Source organism: Osmerus eperlanus, chromosome 15 (assembly GCF_963692335.1).
Source record: "Osmerus eperlanus chromosome 15, fOsmEpe2.1, whole genome shotgun sequence".
Classification (NCBI taxonomy): Eukaryota; Metazoa; Chordata; class Actinopteri; order Osmeriformes; family Osmeridae; genus Osmerus; species Osmerus eperlanus.
Window position 1 is genome coordinate 14,573,221 of NC_085032.1, and position 20,912 is coordinate 14,594,132.

Below are 20,912 nucleotides of genomic sequence, written 5' to 3' on the forward strand. Positions count from 1 at the left end.
GGAGAGGAGGGGAAAGGAGAGGAGGGGAAAGGAGAGGAGGGGAAAGGAGAGGGGGGAAAGGAGAGGAGAGGAAAGGAGAGGGGAAAGGAGAGGGGAAAGGAGAGGAGGGGAAAGGAGAGGAGGGGAAAGGAGAGGAGGGGAAAGGAGAGGGGAAAGGAGAGGAGGGGAAAGGAGAGGAAGGGAGAGGAAGGGAGGGGAAAGGAGGGGAAAGGAGAGGAGGGGAAAGGAGAGGAAGGGAGAGGAAGGGAGGGGAGGGGAAAGGAGAGGAAGGGAGGGGAAAGGAGAGGAGGGGAAAGGAGAGGAGGGGAAAGGAGAGGAGGGGAAAGGAGAGGAGGGGAAAGGAGAGGGGAAAGGAGAGGAGGGGAAAGGAGAGGAGGGGAGAGGAGGGGAAAGGAGAGGAGGGGAAAGGAGAGGGGAAAGGAGAGGAGGGGAAAGGAGAGGAAGGGAGAGGAAGGGAGGGGAAAGGAGGGGAAAGGAGAGGAAGGGAGAGGAAAGGAGAGGAGGGGAAAGGAGAGGAGGGGAAAGGAGAGGAGGGGAAAGAGGGGGTAGGTTTCATAAGGAGAGAGAGAGTAACGGTATAGGGGACAGCAGAGTATCGACCATGGCGTCACCCTGGCGTCCCACCTGACATGGTCCCATTCCAGTCCAGTGGATGAGTAATGTCCTCCAGCCTCCTTAACATAACTGGTCCAGGAGCAGGAGCGCTGGGAGAGCAGGTCGTGCTGATTAACCAATGAACATACAGCAGGAAGTCTCTGTCTCGCATCCTCCATCGATATGTTGTCAACACTATATGTTCCTCATGACATTATTGTTTTGTTTGGCCTCATATCCACTTCATTTTTAAGATGTAAAAGTTGAATACCTCAGGTATTGGACCAGTGTTTTCTTTTGAAACCATCTATGTGCTTTATTAATAATCAGTTTAGATTGATCTAAAACAAGGATGTTCTTTCTTTTTATATCTAATATTTTCGCACTCAGGTATTTGATGATAGATTTGCCATGTCTAATAAATTGGAAAAGTATGTGCATTTTACCTGAGGGCTTTATCTATTGCTATTATGCATTCAGTTAACCCATACACTTGTAAGCCCGTTGGGAATGTCTCTCTGGAATGAAAAAAACGATCTTGTGCATTCCAAATGCAGGTATGTTATGCGAATGCATACATATGCGATGGTTTATGTCAGGATAGTGGAACCCATGGGATTTTTTGAGGTTAACTAGAGGTTCCGGTTGTCATCTCCATCGTTAGCTCTGTCGAGGACCGACACGGATGTGGCAGACCGCGGCGTCTCCGCGGCAGGAAGAGGGCGAAGGGGACTATATTATTGAAAGATTGAGGCTGTAATTGTGACTATGACTATAACTGTATGGGTGGGAGGAGAAAATGTGCTACGCTTGCGAGAATTCGCATGAGAATTTTCCTGAGTGGGTTTGTGCTTGAGTTTTTATTGAGCCACACGTACAATGTGTGATGTGTATGTCTGTCAGGATGAGATTCAGCAATACAGCGGCTGGTGTATTTTCGTGTGTCCCGAGAGGAGACCACGGTAAATAAGAAACCAGTGTGTGTTTGTGTGTGTCACAGGTCTGCTACGGAAGTGTGAGAGACTGGGGACTATTTGCATTTAAAAGTGGCACGAACGCAGCAGGTGGGCCACACAGCTCGTTTGAACCAATTACATTGACAGAGCGGCTCCAGCGATCGTTAAAAGTTTCCCTGCCTTCACCTCCCTCCCAAAACTTTCCTGTGTAAGGTGTCATTTTATCTTGCACTTCACACACACAGCCAGATTGTTATCGACTGCCGTTGATAGCGTGCAGTTGAAACCGAAGAGGCCATCCATCGTACCCTTCCAGAAACCGCCGCTGCTTTGATGAAAGATGCAACTGTGATCAAGAGAGAGGATGACTGTGTGAGAGCATTAGTTGTTCCCCCAAGATGTTTTCCAAGTCACTGCAATTGAACAGGAATTAGGTTGTTAAAAAAAAAAAAACCTGGTTGGACAGCCAGTTCTATATGCTCGGCGCAATGTTGCCTTGTGGCGCTGCATGAAAAGTGAACGATATTTCCCTCGTCGATTTCAAGTTGTTTCAAAGTAGGCTGAACTCCAAACGTCCTCTTAAATCACTAAGACAAAATGTCAGTTTGCGTGAGTCAAATCTGTGCTCCCCGTTCTCCACAATGACAAATGAGGAGAACATCGAACAGGGCAACAATTGGATTTCTAATCCTCCTCCTATACCCATTGGAACTTCTGACCCATGGCAGTTGGGTGCGACGGGCAGGTCTTCATGCAGATGTCTATGACTGAGTGACTCAGAGCAGGTATACCTCCCTGATGTCTTTGGATTAATTCAAGCTGTTACCTTGTCACGAGATTTCAGATCCGCTGGGGATAGACTTCCCCTGTCTAAAGGGTCAAGGTCTGTCTGAATATTTCATTTCAGCCCCTGTACCTTTTAGAAATGAAATGTATAAGTTGTAGGTTTAAGCACTCTGATGAAATATTGAGGCAAGGTTATAGCATTAGCGCTCATGACGTCTGGGTGAACAGATCCCCTGGCCTCTGCACGTGCATGCCGCTCTCGTACACCCTAATATGATTTGAAGGAAAATCTCCTTGGGGGCGACCTGGGCCTTTTGTCACAGTAGACTGCTAAATCTAAGCCTGTTCCAGCATATTCCACTGCTACTGGATATGGCAAAAGTTAAAATACTTTCTGCACTTGGCAAGAAAGTTACGCAATAAATTGATTGTGGTCGTAGAACGTTTCCCAATGGAGCATCAAATCAAACCTCAAGTTTCTGTGATGTTTAGAAATCGGATGATCTTTACGTGGACTCAAGTGAGGGGTCAGGAGAGGGCATGGGGTCAGGAGAGGGCATGGGGTCAGGAGAGGGCATGGGGTCAGGAGAGGGCATGGGGTCAGGAGAGGGCATGGGGTCAGGAGAGGGCATGGGGTCAGGAGAGGGCATGGGGTCAGGAGAGGGCATGGGGTCAGGAGAGGGCATGGGGTCAGGAGAGGGCATGGGGTCAGGAGAGGGCATGGGGTCAGGAGAGGGCATGGGGTCAGGAGAGGGCATGGGGTCAGGAGAGGGCATGGGGTCAGGAGAGGGCATGGGGTCAGGAGAGGGCATGGGGTCAGGAGAGGGCATGGGGTCAGGAGAGGGCATGGGGTCAGGAGAGGGCATGGGGTCAGGTCCACGGGGCAAAGTCCACGTCTGCTTTGTTGACAAATCCCATAGGTGAAAAATTACCACGGTTGGTTAGCTGGACCTGTATCTCTCCATGTGTGTATCTCTCCATGTGTGTATCTCTCCATGTGTGTATCTCTCCATGTGTGTATGTCTCCATGTGTGTATCTCTCCATGTTTGTATCTCTCCATGTGTGTATCTCTCCATGTGTGTATCTCTCCATGTGTGTATGTCTCCATGTGTGTATCTCTCCATGTGTGTATCTCTCCATGTGTGTATCTCTCCATGTGTGTATGTCTCCAGCCGTGCCAAATGACATTGTGTCCTTGGGCAAGGCACTTCACCCTACTTGCCTCGGGGGGAATGTCCCTGTACTTACTGTAAGTCGCTCTGGATAAGAGTGTCTGCTAAATGACTAAATGTAAATGTAAATGGTGCATGTTCAGACGTGCAGGGTTTCCATCACGGATGTAAACAGCATGTGTCAGTGCACGTGTCTCGCACACGGCTACTTCAACGTTCATGGCATCGTCACAGGGATCGTAGACGCCTCGCTGGTGATTCGGATGTGGAACCTGACTATGGAACTAATCACTCTTGATTGTGGAAATATACAGTAGTTAATGAGGCTCCCAGTGTCATAGAGATGGAAATGAGACACGCAGGATTGCAGCAGGGTGGCTGTCACGTTGTCTTCCAGCCAGTCCAGTCCACACACAGGCCTGATGATTTATTCAAACGGTTGCCTATCCAATCACAATTCTTGTATTCCTGTGCAGGATGTCATGATTTATTTATGCAAACCCTAAAATAAACTTGTGGCATTTGTAAGGTACAAATCATTGGACGCACCAGGGGGTGACAGGGAGGGTGGGGAGGGGGTAAACGTTTTGGAACAGCATCAACAGTCTCCTGACACACCGGTAATAATCTCACAGACTCACTCACGCTTGACCGCAGGGCTGGTGAGTCTGGGTCTGTCAGGGGAGGATAGAGAGAATACAGAGGAGATGAGCATTTTTCATTTGCAGCCAACCGCTGGGCTGTGTTAGGGATTCGCTGAGAAAACATCAGGGCATCAGAGTTTAGGATACCGGAACCTCTTCAGAATGTTTTAGAATCATAAGAGTTGGATGTAGAAAGGTACACCATAGCCGCACTAACAGTGGATGTTATGAGGTGAGATGGTGGTGGGGGAGGATAAGAGAGGGTGTCTCTCCCTCTTGATTGATGTAAACACATGCAAATATGAGGTGGATTTGTGTTAAAGCCCTTGTAACTAGAGTGCCGCCAGTTAGAAAGGGTTAAATCACCTCAAAGCAGTTGAGTTTCTAAGGAGTGTGACACGACTTGAAACGCTACCACTAGGTGCTTGATCAAACAGTAATCAGCTGCTTGAGAATGTGATCAACGGCTTCTCCTGTGGAGGAAGTTCAGCTTCAGCCGAGCCTCCTGCTGAGTGGAGAGGGAGGGCGGCTGGAGAGGATTGCCTGCTGTTGCATGGGGCCACTTAGGTCGCAGGAGGGGAGAGACTTGGCAGATATGGCACAGGAATATTTTCTCGCTTTTCTAGATGTGACTTTCAGCTCCGAGGCTAGAGGAGTTCTCGTCTACTAATCACAAGAGCAGCTTTTGATGGGAAATGTGTGTGTGTGTGTGTGTGTGGAGGAGAAGTGATAGAGAGAAGAAAGGGAGAGGTGTGGGGATGAGGGGTGGAGGGAATAGAAGGGGACTGCATGGTCGACTTACAGACTAGTATATATATTAGATTTCGTTGTGACGGATGGTTTCAGCCGGGTGAAAACCCCCAGTAGCAGTGCTGCTCTACGGAGAGCCTATTTAAATGGCCTCAGAGGGACAGAAAGCATTAAGACAGGATTAGGGGTTCTTTGAGAAAGATCAAAAGTGGAGGCGCTTTGGTTGTCAGTCCCACTTACCTTCACCACTGTACGTCTGCACAGAGGAGGAGGTGAGGGGGAGGTGAGGAGGAGGAGGAGAGGGGGAGGTGAGGAGAAGGAGAGGAGGAGGTGAGGAGGAGGAGAGGTGAGGAGGAGGTGAGGGGGAGGTGAGGAGGAGGAGAGGTGAGGAGGAGGAGGTGAGGAGGACAGGAGGAGGAGAGGTGAGGAGGAGGTGAGGAGGAGGACAGGAGGAGGAGAGGTGAGGAGGAGGAGAGGAGGTGAGGAGGAGGAGAGGTGAGGAGGAAGAGAGGAGGAGGTAAGGAGGAGGTTGCCATGCTGGAGCAGGAGAAGCAGAATGAGAAGGGGGTCATCGAAGGGGCGGGAGGGTAGATGGACAAATGGACCGGGGCAAAGACTAGTTAATGTTTGGAGATCAGGGAAGGGTTGGGGACTCTGAGGTGACATTCCTCCCTGATGTTTTTGGTTTCAGTTGATTTCGCCTGGCGGCCCCAGGTCTGACACTGCCTTCTGGAAGGTTCTGGAAGGTTCTGGAAGGTTCTGGTTCTGGATTTGTACGCTCCTCCCTCTGGTGAACACAGCGTGACACTTCCAGTAATCAACACTGAGCAGACAGCCCACTTTATCTGTGATGTACTACACTCACGATGATCATAATCTCATCCCTCGCCTCATTGGCCCAGGGTGAGTGATGCCTCAGTGTGGAAGCGATGTCCTGTCCAGACCAGAGCGTTGCACACAGACTGGCACAGCTCCATGATGCGGCTGATTAAACTGCTGTCTGACAGCCGCGCTCACACACAAATCTCCTCGCACCGCCGTCTTACTCACCACCACACAAAACATCAAACACACTGATGAAGACAGCTACTTGACCACTCAGGGTACGTGTGTGTGATCCACCGAGAGAGAGAAAGAGAGAGAGAGAAGGGGGGGGAGGGGAGGGAGAGAGGGGGGGGGGGGGGGAAAGAAAACGTGGAATTAGTCAGCATGTGTGGAGGTCACCAGCGTATTGTTTTCATGATTGGGTCTAGTATGTTTGTTTTGGGATGTTCAGCCAGCAGCCATCTTCTTTGTTTCCTCTCGGTGCTGGTGGCACAGTGCGGGAGAGCAGCATGTTTGTGTTGGTCTGAGGCTTTGACCCAGATGGGATGGCTAGTTACACAGACGGGGTGAGACAGAGGGAGGGAGGGAGAGGGAGAGGGAGAGGGAGAGGGAGAGGGAGGGAGGGAGGGAGGGAGGGGGGGAGGGAGGGAGGGAGGGAGGGAGAGAGGAGAGAGAGAGAGAGAGAGAGAGAGAGAGAGAGAGAGAGAGAGAGAGAGAGAGAGAGAGAGAGAGAGAGAGAGAGAGAGAGAGAGAGAGAGAGAGAGAGAGAGAGAGAGAGAGAGAGAGAGAGAGAGGGAGGGAGGGAGGGAGGGAGGGAGGGAGGGAGATTGTTTTCTAGAAGGGGAGAGGGAGGTAGAAAGACAGACAGACAGAGGGAGAGAAGGAGAGGGAGGGGAACGAGACAGAGGGAGGGAAAGATGGAGAGTTTGTTTTCTAGAAGGGCACAGGGACAGCTGGGGGAATTAGGCTACAGTTTGCAGCTGAGTCTGCCCCAAAGCACTGCAAACTGTACCCCCTCTGCCTGTGTGTGTGTGTGTGTGTGTGTGTGAGAGAGAGCATTACTGTGTCCTTCATTTTCCCAGAATGTGGCTCATGCCGTGGAAATGCCCTGAATGTTTCCCATTACGAGGAAGGAGAAATTCTGTTAAGAATACTCAAGCCATTTGGCACAGCTAAACATACACCAATATACTTTTGTGAAGAGAAGTAACAGGATGTTAACAATGGCAAAGGGAAGAGAAAGTGTGTGTGTGGGTGTGTGTGTGTGTGTGTGTGTGGGTGTGTGCGTGGATGTGTGTGTGTGCATGTGTGTGTGTATGTGTGCGTGTGTGTGTGTGTGCGTGGATGTGTGTGTGTGGGTGTGTGCATGTGTATGTGTGTGTGCGTGTGTATGTGTGCGTGTGTTTAAGATGAGCACGGGGAGATGCATGGATCTTTTCAACCATTGTGCTGAAACAGGGCAAAGGATAGGCCCATTCATTTCCATTCATTTGTGTTCAGCGATTTTGCATTGTTCCCCTTGTGGGTCTCTACATCCACAGATTTAATTAAGCAGTTTCACAAGGGTGGCAGGCTAGCAGGGGCTTGCTACCTCTGGAGAGAAAGGGTTGGAGGGTTGGAGACCAAAGAGAATGGCAGGCATGAGAGTATGTGATGCCCCAGTATGTGATAGCGAAATTGCACAAAGAAAGTGCTTGATTAGACGGGAATATACATGAGAGAAGAAGAATCGACTGTGAGAAACGTGTTTTACACCTCAAACATGTTTTATATTGTTTTTGTACCCTGTCATGTTGATCTCAGGCCTGAGTTAGTCGACCATATGTCCAGCCTGTCGGCCTCCTCTTCCCCTGCCTCTGGAGGTTGTGCAGAATCCATCACTGGTGTTCACATGCAGACAGTGAGTGACCTGTTCAGTGATGCACTAGTCAATACAACACATATACATACACACACACACACACACACGCTCTTTGGACACACAAACCGTTGCATTCCAAATCACACTCTCACATGCAATATCACAGAGTGGTCGATACATGGCAGGTTACAATCAGAGCTGAGAGTCGCACACGCACACAAACACACACACACACACACACACACATGTAATTACGGAGTAAAATGTGCCACAGATGGGGTGATGCCAGAGGATTGAATCACACACTTGAGGAAAGAATGAGAGTGGGTGAAGAATGGAAAGAGGGGAGGCAGGGGGGGGGGGGGGGTGTTGAACATGTTGGTTGGGCCTAATCCAGGTCCAGATTTAGATGATGATGTATCTAAGACACACAATTGACGTTAATTCGAGATGCCCTAGTGGGGACGGCTGTCAGTGAAAGGGAAAGAGAGAGACACTGAGGCAGCGTGAGAGGCAGCGTGAGAGGAAGGTTAGAGGCAGCGTGACAGGCAGCGTTTGAGGCATGGTTAGAGGCAGCGTGAGAGGCAGCGTGAGAGGCAGCGTGAGAGGTAGCGTGCGAGGCAGCGTGAGAGGCAGCGTGCGAGGAAGCGTGCGAGGCAGCGTGCGAGGCAGCGTGAGAGGTAGTGTGACAGGCAGCGAGAGAGGCAGGGTTAGAGGCATGGTTAGAGCCAGCGTGAGAGGTAGCGTGACAGGCAGCGTGACAGGCAGCGTGAGAGGCAGCGTGAGAGGTAGCGTGAGAGGCAGCGTGCGAGGCAGCATGCGAGGCAGAGTGAGAGGCAGCGTGCGAGGAGAGGTAGCGTGAGAGGTAGCGTGAGAGGCAGCGTGCGAGGCAGCGTGAGAGGCAGCGTGAGAGGAAGCGTGCGAGGAAGCGTGCGAGGCAGCGTGCGAGGCAGCGTGTGAGACAGCGTGCGAGGCAGGGTTAGAGGCAGCGTGAGAGGAAGCGTGCGAGGTAGCGTGAGAGGCAGCGTGAGAGGCAGCGTGAGAGGCAGCGTGAGAGGCAGCGTGCGAGGGGTAAGTCCGTGAGGGGAACAGAAAGAGAAGTAAGCACAAGAGTAGCACAAAGAGGTTAAGGAAGCAAACCCTGTATACCGTGTTACCTGCGAGTGGTGTCAAGCTACCAGGAAGTGACACGTGGGTGCTCCAGGGGTTTACGAATGAGAGAGCGTGTCCTGAGGCTCATAAATATGAATGAGAGGAGGGAGGACAGTGTCTCTCTGCTGGGTCTGTTTCTGTGTTTACGGTGTTGACTCTGTGTATGTGAGCACGTACCATGACCGCTGACATTCCATCTCTGTTGTCGTTGGTGTGAGCGAGGCCAGGCTACTTAACATGGACGATGGATGATAGAATGCACTGTATAATTACCATTCTGCCGTCATAATGGTTGGAGTCAAATCAGAATGTGATTACATTTTGAAAACACGCTCTGTGCAAAATATTGGCAAGGGTTGTACTCAAACTCTGCCCCTTGTGCTAATATCTTTCACCCACCATGCACACACTCAAAGCACTTAGTTTTTCCCCAGACAAATTCAGTATGTACAGTATACAATATGTGGATATATTCTTCTTGACATATATATGTATTTCTGGTTGCTTTGAATTACCATTGAGAATGTGCCTTGCCACAAGCAAATCACAGTGATTCAAAAAATCTGGAAAAATATGAAAATACTTATATTTGGTCCTACCAAGCATGAACAAACAAGCACTTTGACCCCACACATACACACTTCTCTTATCGCTCTCATACAGTTCTTCTATCACATTAAACCCAGGCAAGATGGTGGAGAGTTGGCCTTAATAGCTCCCACACACTGACAGAATGAGGGGACCTGAGACACTGAGAAGCAGGAGAGGTAGGACAGGTGTGATAGGGGAGCTCTCTCTCTCTCTCTCTCTCTCTCTCTCTCTCTAGTATGCAAACATCTGATGAAATATTAAAATCTAATCTGCACACCGACATCTTTCCACTCATCTCTTTCTGTCCCTGCGATGAGCAGATCTCAACTGAATCTGGAGGGAGGATACAAAATACAGTCCATTGTTTGGCCTAAATGATCATTTCCTATTTATAATTCTCTCTCTCGTGCGCTCTCTCTCTCTCTCTCTCTCTCTCTCATGCGCGCTCTCTCTCTCTCTCTCTCGTGCCTCTGAATGAGTAGGATAAAAATCCCCTTTGGGAAATTCAAGCGTCTTGGTAACGAGATGAGTCCAATACTTTTATCCCTTTCTCACACAGAGAGAAAGGAGGGCTTGTTAAATTCTCCTCAGATGTATCTTGATAGCTTTGGTTTGACCGCTCTCCTTCTCTCTTGCTCTCCCTCTCCTCCTCCTCCCCCTCTCTCCTGCTCTCCTTCTCTCTTGCTCTCCCTCTCTCCTGCTCTCGCTCTCTCCTGCTCTCCCTCTCTCCTGCTCTCCTGCTCTCCCTCTCTCCTGCTCTCCTCTCTTGCTCTCCCTCTCTCCTGCTCTCCCTCTCTCCTGCTCTCCCTCTCTCCTGCTCTCCTCTCTTGCTCTCCCTCTATCCCGCTCTCCCTCTCTCCTGCTCTCCCTCTCTCCTGCTCTCCCTCTCTCCTGCTCTCCCTCTCTCCTGCTCTCCCTCTCTCCTGCTCTCCTCTCTTGCTCTCCCTCTATCCCGCTCTCCCTCTCTCCTGCTCTCCCTCTCTCCTGCTCTCCCTCTCTCCTGCTCTCCCTCTCTCCTGCTCTCCCTCTCTCCTGCTCTTCTTCTCTCCTGCTCCCCCTCTCTCCTGCTCTCCCTCTATCCCGCTCTCCTTCTCTCTTGCTCTCCTTCTCTTTTGCTCTCCCTCTCCTCCTCCTTCTCCCTCTCTCCTCAGCTGCCCTTCTGCAATATGTCTCTCACACCCCTCTCCTCCATCCCCCTTCTCATTTATCTCTTTTTACCTTTCCCTCTCCTCTGCCCTCTCTCCATCCATCACCCCTGCTCCCCCTAACCACCCACCCCACCACCCCCCTCTCCCTCTACCTCTCTTCTCTCATTAGCCCAGCCGGTGGCAGCTCCCTAGCCGTGACCTGGGACTGGACACGATAATCCCAGGATCTCATTCTGATGGTAATTCTCCTTGCTGGATTGACTGTGTGACCTCTGATTGTTTCCTAGAGGTGGGTGTCAAACAGCTAGCTCCTGCATCTCAGCTACCTGTGTGGGGTGTTTGTAAGGAGTGTAAGCGTGCTTGTGTACATGTGATTCTTTCTCTTTCTGCATGTGTGGGCATGAACGGTGTGTGAGAGAGAGGGTCTTTCTGTGCAAAGTGATTGTGTGAAAAAATTACAGAAGCTCCGGTGTTTAACAGGCTTTTCTGCAGACCTCTTTAAGGGCCGACTTATCTCCGTGGAACTGCACAATGGGGCATAAACACTGCTTCCCTGATCGCTCTGCTTCACCGCAGTTCCCAGGCTCTCAAGATGAGATCTGTGTGCCACTGATTGTCTTTAAGTTTCATGTAATACACCGATTTCACAGTGTTTGTGGCAAGTCCCTTGCATGCTTCAGCTATGCTTTCATCTCGACATCGCAAACCTCTGTACGGAGCTACTGACATGCTCTATACATATACAGTTAGGTCCATAAATATTTGGACTGAAGTCTGGAACCCATAGACATCACCAGACGCTGGGTTTCGTCCCTGGTGATGCTCTGCCAGGCCTCTACTGCAACTGTCTTCAGTTCCTGCTTGTTCTTGGGGCATTTTCCCTTCAGTTTTGTCTTTAGCAAGTGAAATGCATGCTCAATTGGATTTAGGTCAGGTGATTGACTTGGCCATTGCAGAACATTCCACTTCTTTGCCTTAAAAAACTCTTTGGTTGCTTTCGCAGTATGCTTCGGGTCATTGTCCATCTGCACTGTGAAGCGCCGTCCTATGAGTTCTGAAGCATTTGGCTGAATCTGAGCAGATAATATTGCCAGAAACATCTTGTGGTGAACCCTCTGTATTTACTCTGGTGAAGTCTTCTCTTAATTTTTTACTTTGACACAGATACGCCTACCTCCTGGAGAGTGTTCTTGATCTGGCCAACTGTTGTGAAGGGGTTTTTCTTCACCAGGGAAAGAATTCTTCAGTCATCCACCGCAGTTGTTTTCCGTGGTCTTCCGGGTCTTTTGGTGTTGCTGAGCTCACCAGTGCGTTCTTTCTTTTTAAGAATGTACCAAACAGTTGATTTGGCCACACCTAATGTTTTTGCTATCTCTGATAGGTTTGTTTTGATTTTTCAGCCTAACGATGGCTTGCTTCACTGATGGTGACAGCTCTTTGGACTTCATATTGAGAGTTGACAGCAACAGATTACAAACACAAATACCATACTTGAAATGAACTCTAGACCTTTTATCTGCTCCTTGTCAATGAAATAACGAACTCCCATGAGGGAATAACATACACCTGGCCATGGAACAGCTGAGCAGCCAATTGTCCAATTACTTTTGGTCCCTTAAAAAGGGGGGGGGGGCACATATAAAATGTATTGTAATTCCTACACCGTTCACTTGATTTGGATGTAAATACCCTGAAATTAAAGCTGAAAGTCTGCACTTAAAGCACATCTTGATTGTTTCATTTCAAATCCATTGTGGTGGTATACAGAGCCAAAATGATGAAAATTGTGTCAATGTCCAAATATTTATGGACCTAACTCTAAGTCATTATATTTGATTTGCCTACACATCCCCCGTAGAAGAGAAGAGAAAAGCCGTCTCTCTCTCTGCCTCAAAAACATCCGTAACATATTGTAAATGCTCTTAAACCTGAGCTTCTCTGAATGTTCATCACAAATTAATCTTCATGACATCCCCTCCCCTCAGCCACCGCATCCCATCCCAACCCTCTCCTCTCCAATCCCAGATCTCCTTAACAAGGGGCCGCAGTAAGGGGGCACAATGGGCGGGGCGGAGATTCATAGGTCAACATAACATGGGGTGTTTAGGCATTCTGTGCGTGGGAGCACTTGTCCAGATTTGCATAGCTATCAGGGAGCTGCTGGCGTGCTCAGCAGACTGCTGTGGTAGATAAGTGAGTTGAGACACGTGCCAGCTCCGCAGCCACGCTGCAGCTGGGTGCTTCGCTGGCTGTCAGACGGCACCGCCGATCCATGCCAAGGTTTCAAACGTGAAAAGATTCCACCATTTTGCTTTGTTGTCAACGTTTCCCTGTTTCACTGAAGTGTTTATCTCACTGTGTACAATGGTGCCTGAGTAAGGAGACCACATCTCGAACGCAGCACTTCTCTAACTCACATCTCACTCTATAATCAAACTGAGATCCAACATGATGCACACAATACATACAGACAGTATATTCCAACCTTAATCTACAATCACTTCCTCAAATACCATCTTCAGGAGAGGCTGTAGATGCAGATGGATCTAGGTGTCTAACATCTTCTATGAGGCTAAACCCTAGAAGATGTTCCAGTGAAGACACGTCCATCTCACTCTGCTCTGAGTTTCCTAGACATTTACATTTAGTCATGTCCCTTGCCTCGGGGACATTCTCCCCGAGGCAAGTAGGGTGTAGTGCCTTGCCCAAGGACACAATGTCATGTTTTCACGGCCAGGAATCAAACCGGCAACCTTCTGATTAATAGCCCGACTCCTTAACCGCTCAGCCATCTGACCCCTAGACTCTCAACAGAACTGGTACATCTGGGAGACAGGACGCCCAGATGCCCTGGGTTTCACAGCTTCTCTCACAGCTGTTATAAACAAGCCTCCATGACACACACACACACCAACACACGTATATACACACACAGGGACAAAGGCGCCTCTGGATCAGAACTGTGGCTGACAAAGTGTGTGCAGGAGAATCCCATGGTACTCTCCTGTGTGTAACAGGCTAACAGCATGACTTGAGCCTGTGCTGAAGAGTGTCTGGATGTAGTGCGCGGAATCTTCTCCGGCACCAGCTTTGATCCCGGGTAATTGGCTGACTTGTTTAAGGGCTTGATGTCCCCCAGCGGCAACGTCCTGCATTCATTAGATTGTAATGCTATTACCATGGTGACCTCACACATGCATCGTCACACACTCAGGCGCGAGATGGGGGATGGCGGTGGGTAGATAACATGTTGTGGTTCACTGTTTGGGCTCGGCCACATCGACAGACATATACAGAGCTAAGAGTCTCCGCAGAGCTGAACGCAAACTGAAGTTCCATCACCAAGTTATTTATGAAAACCACCATGTGACTCATACTTGTCTGTGCGTGTGCTTCCATTAGCGTGTGTGTGTTCCTGCGAGGAAGCGGGAGGGAATGGGGTGGAGGCAGTCGACGGCATCTCGGAGACTATTGTGGGAGGAGAGAGTGAAGTCTGGACGGGGGGAGTGAGGGAGGGAGAGAGTGAAGTCTGGACGGGGGAGTGAGGGAGGGAGAGAGTGAAGTCTGGACGGGGGGAGTGAGGGAGGGAGAGAGTGAAGTCTGGACGGGGGGAGTGAGGGAGGGAGAGAGTGAAGTCTGGACGGGGGGAGTGAGGGAGGGAGAGAGTGAAGTCTGGACGGGGGGGAGTGAGGGAGGGAGAGAGAGAAGTCTGGACGGGGGGGAGTGAGGGAGGGAGAGAGTGAAGTCTGGACGGGGGGGAGTGAGGGAGGGAGAGAGAGAAGTCTGGACGGACTTTTATCTGCCATCACCATTAGTGGCTGTTAAAGACGCCATAACTGTCCTTCAGTCCTGTTTATCTTACAGGAGGCCGGCCAGACAAACTCACTCATAAACACATACTTATTCTCTCTCTCTCCCTCTTCTCTCTTGTACAAATTATAAACACTCAAACCATCTTGTCTTTGTCTCCTTACCTCCCTGTAATTACAGAAATATGACAGCTAGTGGACAGTGCAGCGAGAGATGTGTACGTGTAATGTGTGTGTGTGTGTGTGTGTGTGTGTGTGTGTGTGTGTGTGTGGAGGAGGGGGTGCTGTTATATCTGTTTCATTAAGTGTGACTCTGTGCCTTTCTGCATGGCGTCAGACAACTTCGCACACTAAAGTTAGAGACAGACGGCACCAAGTCTCCTCTGAGTAATTAGAGGAGGAGCAAGGAGGAGCACGTACACACGCCATCGCTCATCACTCTTTCTGGCATCCTCCATTTCTGGCCCTCTCTCTCTCACACACACACACACACACACACACACACACACACACACTCACACAGTCACACACTCACAAACACACACACACACACACACTTTCCCAGCCTCTCATTCATCATCTACAGTATCTCCTCATACAGGACGTAGGAAGATAGCAGTGAGCAGAATGTGCACACCGCTCTGCGTTTCCCTCTCCCTCTCGCATGCAGGTAACATGCTCGTGTGTGTCTTGACTTCCACTGTGGGACACACATACAGGCATAAAGACACACACACACACACATACATGCACACCACACACACACACGCCACACACACACACACACACATCCTGGCATCAATGGCTTCAAGGCAATCTCCTGGTTCCAGACTGAGTATGTTCAGAGTTAGACAGTAGAGTGGGAGCAGGTGGGGATTTTTCTAAGTGGATTCAGAAAGCTGGTGTCACACAGACACTTACCCACACACGCACACGTACACACACACGTACACACACACACGCACACACACACACGCGTGCACACACAGCCGAGAAAGAACATTGATGCACACTGCTTCAGTCTCTTTCTCTCACCATCCATCCTCTCTCCCTCCATCCATCCTGTCTCCCTCCATCCATCCTCTCTCCCTCCATCCATCCTCTCTCTCTCCAACCATCCTCTCTTTCTCCATCTCTTTTTCTATGCACCGGTCCACCTTCGGCTCTTTCTGTTGTTTGTGCAATCCACTGGCCACCCTCACTCACCCTCTCACATTCGGCCACCCTATTTCTTTGCTCTTCAAACGTGCCTCGATTATCTATCCCTCCATCTTTAGTCTCCTCATCCTCCTTCCCTGCTATTGTTTTTTCTCCCCGCACTCCACCGGTCTCCAGCTGTGTTCCTGCCTCCAGCCTCCTCTGCCTCCAGCCTCCTCTGCCTCCAGCCTCCAGCCTCCTCTGCCTCCAGCCCTTCTCTGCCTCCAGCCTCCTGCCTCCTCTGCCCCAGCATCCTGCCTCTAGCCTCTAGCCTCCAGCCTCCTGCCTCCAGCCTCCTCTGCCTCCAGCCTCCAGCCTCCTCTGCCTCCAGCCTCCAGCCTCCTGACTCCTGCCTCCAGCCTCCTCTGCCTCCAGCCTCCAGCCTCCTGCCTCCAGCCCTCCTGCCTCTAGCCTTCTCTGCCTCCAGCCTCCTCTGTCTCCAGCCTCTCTCTGCCTCCAGCCTTCTCTGTGTGCGTGTGTGTGTGTGTGTGCGTGTGTGCGTGTGTGTGTGTGTGCGTGTGTGCGTGTGTGTGTGTTCACGCATACAAACGGCAAGCCACCCCAGTGCTCCAGTTAACTTTATTTACACAGGGCAGCACATGTTTCATTCACAACCTGCCCGCGCCCCACCTCACGGCTCACCAGGCGTATCCCAAAGCCACGCCCACCAGACACGCCCACCAGACCACATCAAAGCCACGCCCACCAGACCACATCAAAGCACGCCACCAGACCACATCAAAGCAGGGAAAAACCTCAGAAGCATCCGTCTAACAGGCATCTCAAAGCCCCCAAAATGGCCGTACGAAAGAAAATCTGACAGCACCTTAAAAAAGAACCATTTAATACGCCCCCGCTGTGAGTCACACATAAGTCGGAACATCAATTTGAAAGACACAGCAATGCACACGTCTCAACGTCAAGATAAAACACTTCATAGTGATCTGAAAAGAGCCTTTTATAAGGCTTGATGATTCAAATGAATGGCCTCTTACAGTCATGGTGATAGGCATGCAGTGGCAAGTGACTGTAGAGAGGGGGCGCTAATAGTGGGCTTCCCTCACCGTAGCGGCCACAATGCATTGCTCAATGGCAGAATCCAATAGACACAAACACAGAACATCCCAGGCATTCCCAACAACTATAAGGGTTTCAGGATGGTGAAACTGACATGATATCTGCATCTGGATCATCCATGAAGAAGTCTTCAGGGAGGTCATAACTGAGACCAGGTCAAAGGTCAGATGTTCAGCTGAACAGCACAGAGAGATTCCCCCAGAGTGAGCCAATCCCATGGTTCAGAACTGCTCCCCAAGTGACGTGAACCACAAATATGTTGAATAAAAATGGAACCCATGCTCCCTGTATGACCTACTAACCACAGTTTAAACTCTGTTGATTTTCCAGTCCAACCACCCGATCTAACGCCAGTGACACTCTGAACAGTCTGGTTTGGAATCAGTCCAAGTATTATTAATCCAAGAACGTCTACTCCCCATTCTTCTTTATATCTATCTTCTAGGTGTGAGCATGTTCTTGTGATGACAGCAGCCTGCTGTCCCTGTGGCTCTACACTCTAGCATTACAGGTACCACACACCTCGCTGTCCCGGGTCATTCACACCCCAACAGTCGGCACGTCCCCGTGTCTGTGTGGGCCTGGGCTCTGGAGCGCTCCCCAGGCCTGAGGGACAAAGGGGCGTGGCCAGAGTGACGGACAGGAGTCCTGGCCACTCAGCAGCTGAGGATCTTGATGAAAGCTCGTCGGAACTCAATGTTGAAGGTGGTGTAGATGACAGGGTTGAGGGCGCTGTTGACGTAGCCCAGCCAGGTGAAGGCGCTGTAGAGCTCTGGAGGCACGTAGCACGTCCTGCAGTGGGTGTTCAGGATGTGAGTCACGAAGAAGGGGAGCCAACAGATTAGGAACACCCCTGGAGGAGAGGAGAGGAGAGGGGGAGAGGAGGAGAGGAGGAGAGGAGAGGGGGAGAGGAGAGGAGGCGAGGAGGAGAGGAGGAGAGGAGGAGAGGAGGAGAGGAGGAGAGGAGGAGAGGAGGAGAGGGGGAGAGGGGGAGAGGAGAGGGGGAGAGGAGAGGGGGAGAGGAGAGGAGGAGAGGAGGCGAGGAGGAGAGGAGGAGAGGAGGAGAGGAGGAGAGGAGAGGGGGAGAGGAGGAGAGGAGGAGAGGAGAGGGGGAGAGGAGGAGAGGAGAGGGGGAGAGGAGAGGGGGAGAGGAGGCGAGGAGGAGAGGAGAGGGGGAGAGGAGGAGAGGAGGAGAGGAGAGGGGGAGAGGAGGAGAAGAGGAGAGGAGAGGGGGGGAGGAGGAGAGGAGGAGAGGAGAGGGGGAGAGAAGAGGAGAGGAGGAGAGGAGAGGGGGGGAGGAAGCGAGGAGGAGAGGAGAGGGGGAGAGGAGAGGGGGGGAAAGGAGAGGAGAGAGAAGCAGAGAGAAGAGGGCAGAGGAGAGGAGTGGAGAAAAGGAACACAGATAGAGAAAATGGAGAAAGAAGAGGAGAGGGAAGTAGAGAAGAGATATGGAAGAAATGGGAATGAAAATGAGCAGAAGGAAGCAAAGATAGAGGACAGAGAATGGAGAGGTAATGAAGGCAGAATGGGTCAGAAGATGTGAGTAGAATGAGGGAGGAAAGAGATTCAATTACACCGACTCAACCAGGAGTCGAACGAGTTTAAACAGGCAAGAGAGAGTGAGAGAGAAATCGCATTAGGGAGTCATAATTAAATGATCAAACGACTCATTAACCTGTGCCGTATGTGGTGTATATATTATCCTTAAGGTCAGGTAACACACAGCCGCAGGAGGAGCGAGGCAGAGCTGTCAGGTAGACAACCCAAACCTCCATGATTCAAGATGGAATACACATACAACACACACACACACACACACACAGACAGGCATCATCAGTCTCTATGGCTTAAGGGCAATGTCTTGGATACACACACACAGTCTCCCTGAGCACCTTGGACACCAACACACACACACACCGAGGTGCTGTGACACAGTGTGTGACAGTCAGGCTGTGAGCCAGGGCAGCTGGCCTGCTCTGTGTGCCTGGTAGGGCGAGGGACATCTGCTGCCCGTGTGACGTGATCTTCCGTCCAATTAAACAGACACCTCCGATTAACATTATTGTCACTCGGCAGGAAGTGGACGGAAGAGGAACCGATGGGATCCGACCAGACCGTCGCCACGACGGCGGCGGACGGTAATTAAAGCGGCTCAGAGCTCGCTCAGGTGTTTGTGCGTGTGTGAGGGCTCCTGCTGCTGGCCCCGCTGTGCCATCTCTCTGGCCGGCTCAGGATAAGGACACTCAGGGGCAGACAGGGCCAGACGGTCTGGCAAGCCTCCAGGCAGCTGCTGGAGCGGGCACCACAGGTGCTGGGCAGCGCGTCGAGGACGACTTATAACAACAATACCCAAGACCAAGATGGGATTGCCGACACGGCAGCAACACAGTAATCAAGCACAGCCACTATAGGATGTAGACGTTAGTAGAGGAGATATCCACAGGTAGGCCTGCTTTAAGAGAGCTCTACTCACCAAGAACAATGGCCAGCATCTTTGTAGCCTTCTTCTCCCTGGTGTGCATGCTCCTGCAACGTGGTTGGTTGGAGCGGGAGAGTGGGAGGGGCTTGAGAGCGGTGTGGGTGCGACCATTGGACAGTTCCTTGACCTCGAAGCTTCGCCGGACCGGAGGTCTCTCCTCCTGCCTGGCCTCGCTCTCCTCGCCCTCCTCCCCCTCCTCCCCGGGCCGCTCCCCTTCCTGCTCTGTGGGGCCGCAGGAGGCGTGGCTGATGCTGCAGTAGTTCTGGGTGTCCAGCGGGGGCAGTAGGGAGTTCTCCACCGGGCCGGTACGTGGCCGCTTGCGTCTCAGACACGTGGCCAGGAGGAAGGGCTTCGGCGGGGCGACGGGCTCCATGCACTCCTGAGACAAGAACCAGGGCAGACGGAGGGAAAGCAGTCTGTGACAAGCAGACAGACCAGTCACACTACACACACGGATCTGCACAGACAGACCAGTCACACTACAGACACGGATCTGGAAGTCGGAGCTTCCGTCCCCTTGACTGTTCCCCCTGACCTGTTCTCTGTTCCTGGGTCTCAGGACCCTCTGTCAGCGCCCAGAGCCCCAGGCCCAGAGCCCCAGGCCCAGAGCCCCAGGCCCAGAGCCCCAGGCCCAGAGCCCCAGGCCTCTCCTGACTGTCACACGGCCACCGTGTCCCTGCTAGCCAAGTTCTCAGGGGTCAAATTCAAGCTTGTGATTTCCTCCATCTTTGAAGTAATCTGTGGATTATGCAGGAGCTGGTGTGACAACTAAAGCTTGACACCCAAAGCCTGCTACAGCACAAGCGAGGCGAGGAGAGGCAACAGCGAGGCAGCAGCGAGGCAGCAGCGAGGCAGGGAGAGGCAACGGGGCCCATTTTCAGTTCCTCCTGTCAGCCCCAGGGGCTCTAACGGCATAACATAACCATGACAACACCCCCCCACACACACATACACAATCATACACACACACATTCATACACAAACACACACACAATTTAAACGGTTGGAACAGAACCGAAAAACACTGCCAAGAATGCTGTTATGATGCCACCCGTTTCATAATGAGAGTCAGTCAGTCATCGATTGTATTCTGACCAACAACTGCGCAGACGGAATTCATCAGTCAGTCTTTAAAAAATATTTCATTTCATTATAGCTACAAAATTGCTGAAACAGGAGCACTCTCTCTCACACACACACACACACACACACACACACACACACAGAGACATACGTACTTACCACTTTGAGCCTGATGGGGGACAGGTCTTGTTTTTCCTTCTGAGTATCATCTGCAGACCGGTGTCCTTAGGAGAGGGCAGGGGAGGGAGGGAGGGAGGGAGGGAGGGAGGGAGGGAAGGAGGGAGGGAGGGAGGGAGGGAGGGAGGGAGGGAGGGAGGGAGAGGGAGGGGTCGAGGAGGAGGGAAGAGGGAGAGACAAGAAATGAAAAATAAGAAATGATGACATAACCATCATCCTCTGAACTTTGCATTCATACATCCAACTATCTTTATCTTTCCAAGTAAAGTGATGTGTCCATCACTTTACTTCAACCCAACAATTTTATTCTGATTTGAAACCAGAACATGATTTAAAGATATAATTCTGCTCTCTGCGTCTGTATATTCTGGGTTATTTCAAGGTCTAAACTGCTTGGAATGATTACAATTAAATGGAGAATTGATTTACTTTTATATAGAAAAAAAAACCAGGACAACCTCTAAAAGCCTTTTTTTCCTCTGTATCAAATTTAGCTCCAGTTAACTAGAACAAAACTTGACCATATAGAACTCCAAAAACGTATTCCATTACAATATCCTGAGCCCAAACCCTTCCCCCTGGGAGGTGATCTTACATGAGCATGGTCACG

General features: G+C 50.9%; 1 protein-coding gene across 1 annotated transcript in view; it reads right to left on the reverse strand.

Moving 5' to 3' along the window:
* Positions 1–17,087: 17,087 nt before the first annotated feature.
* drd3 (dopamine receptor D3) overlaps positions 17,088–20,912 on the reverse strand; it is a 14,383-nt gene continuing 10,558 nt past the window's right edge. The window contains 3 exon segments of the mRNA XM_062480367.1: positions 17,088–17,416; positions 19,037–19,421; positions 20,285–20,349. Coding sequence (XP_062336351.1) covers positions 17,220–17,416; positions 19,037–19,421; positions 20,285–20,349 — 647 coding nt within the window. The 3' untranslated portion in view covers positions 17,088–17,219.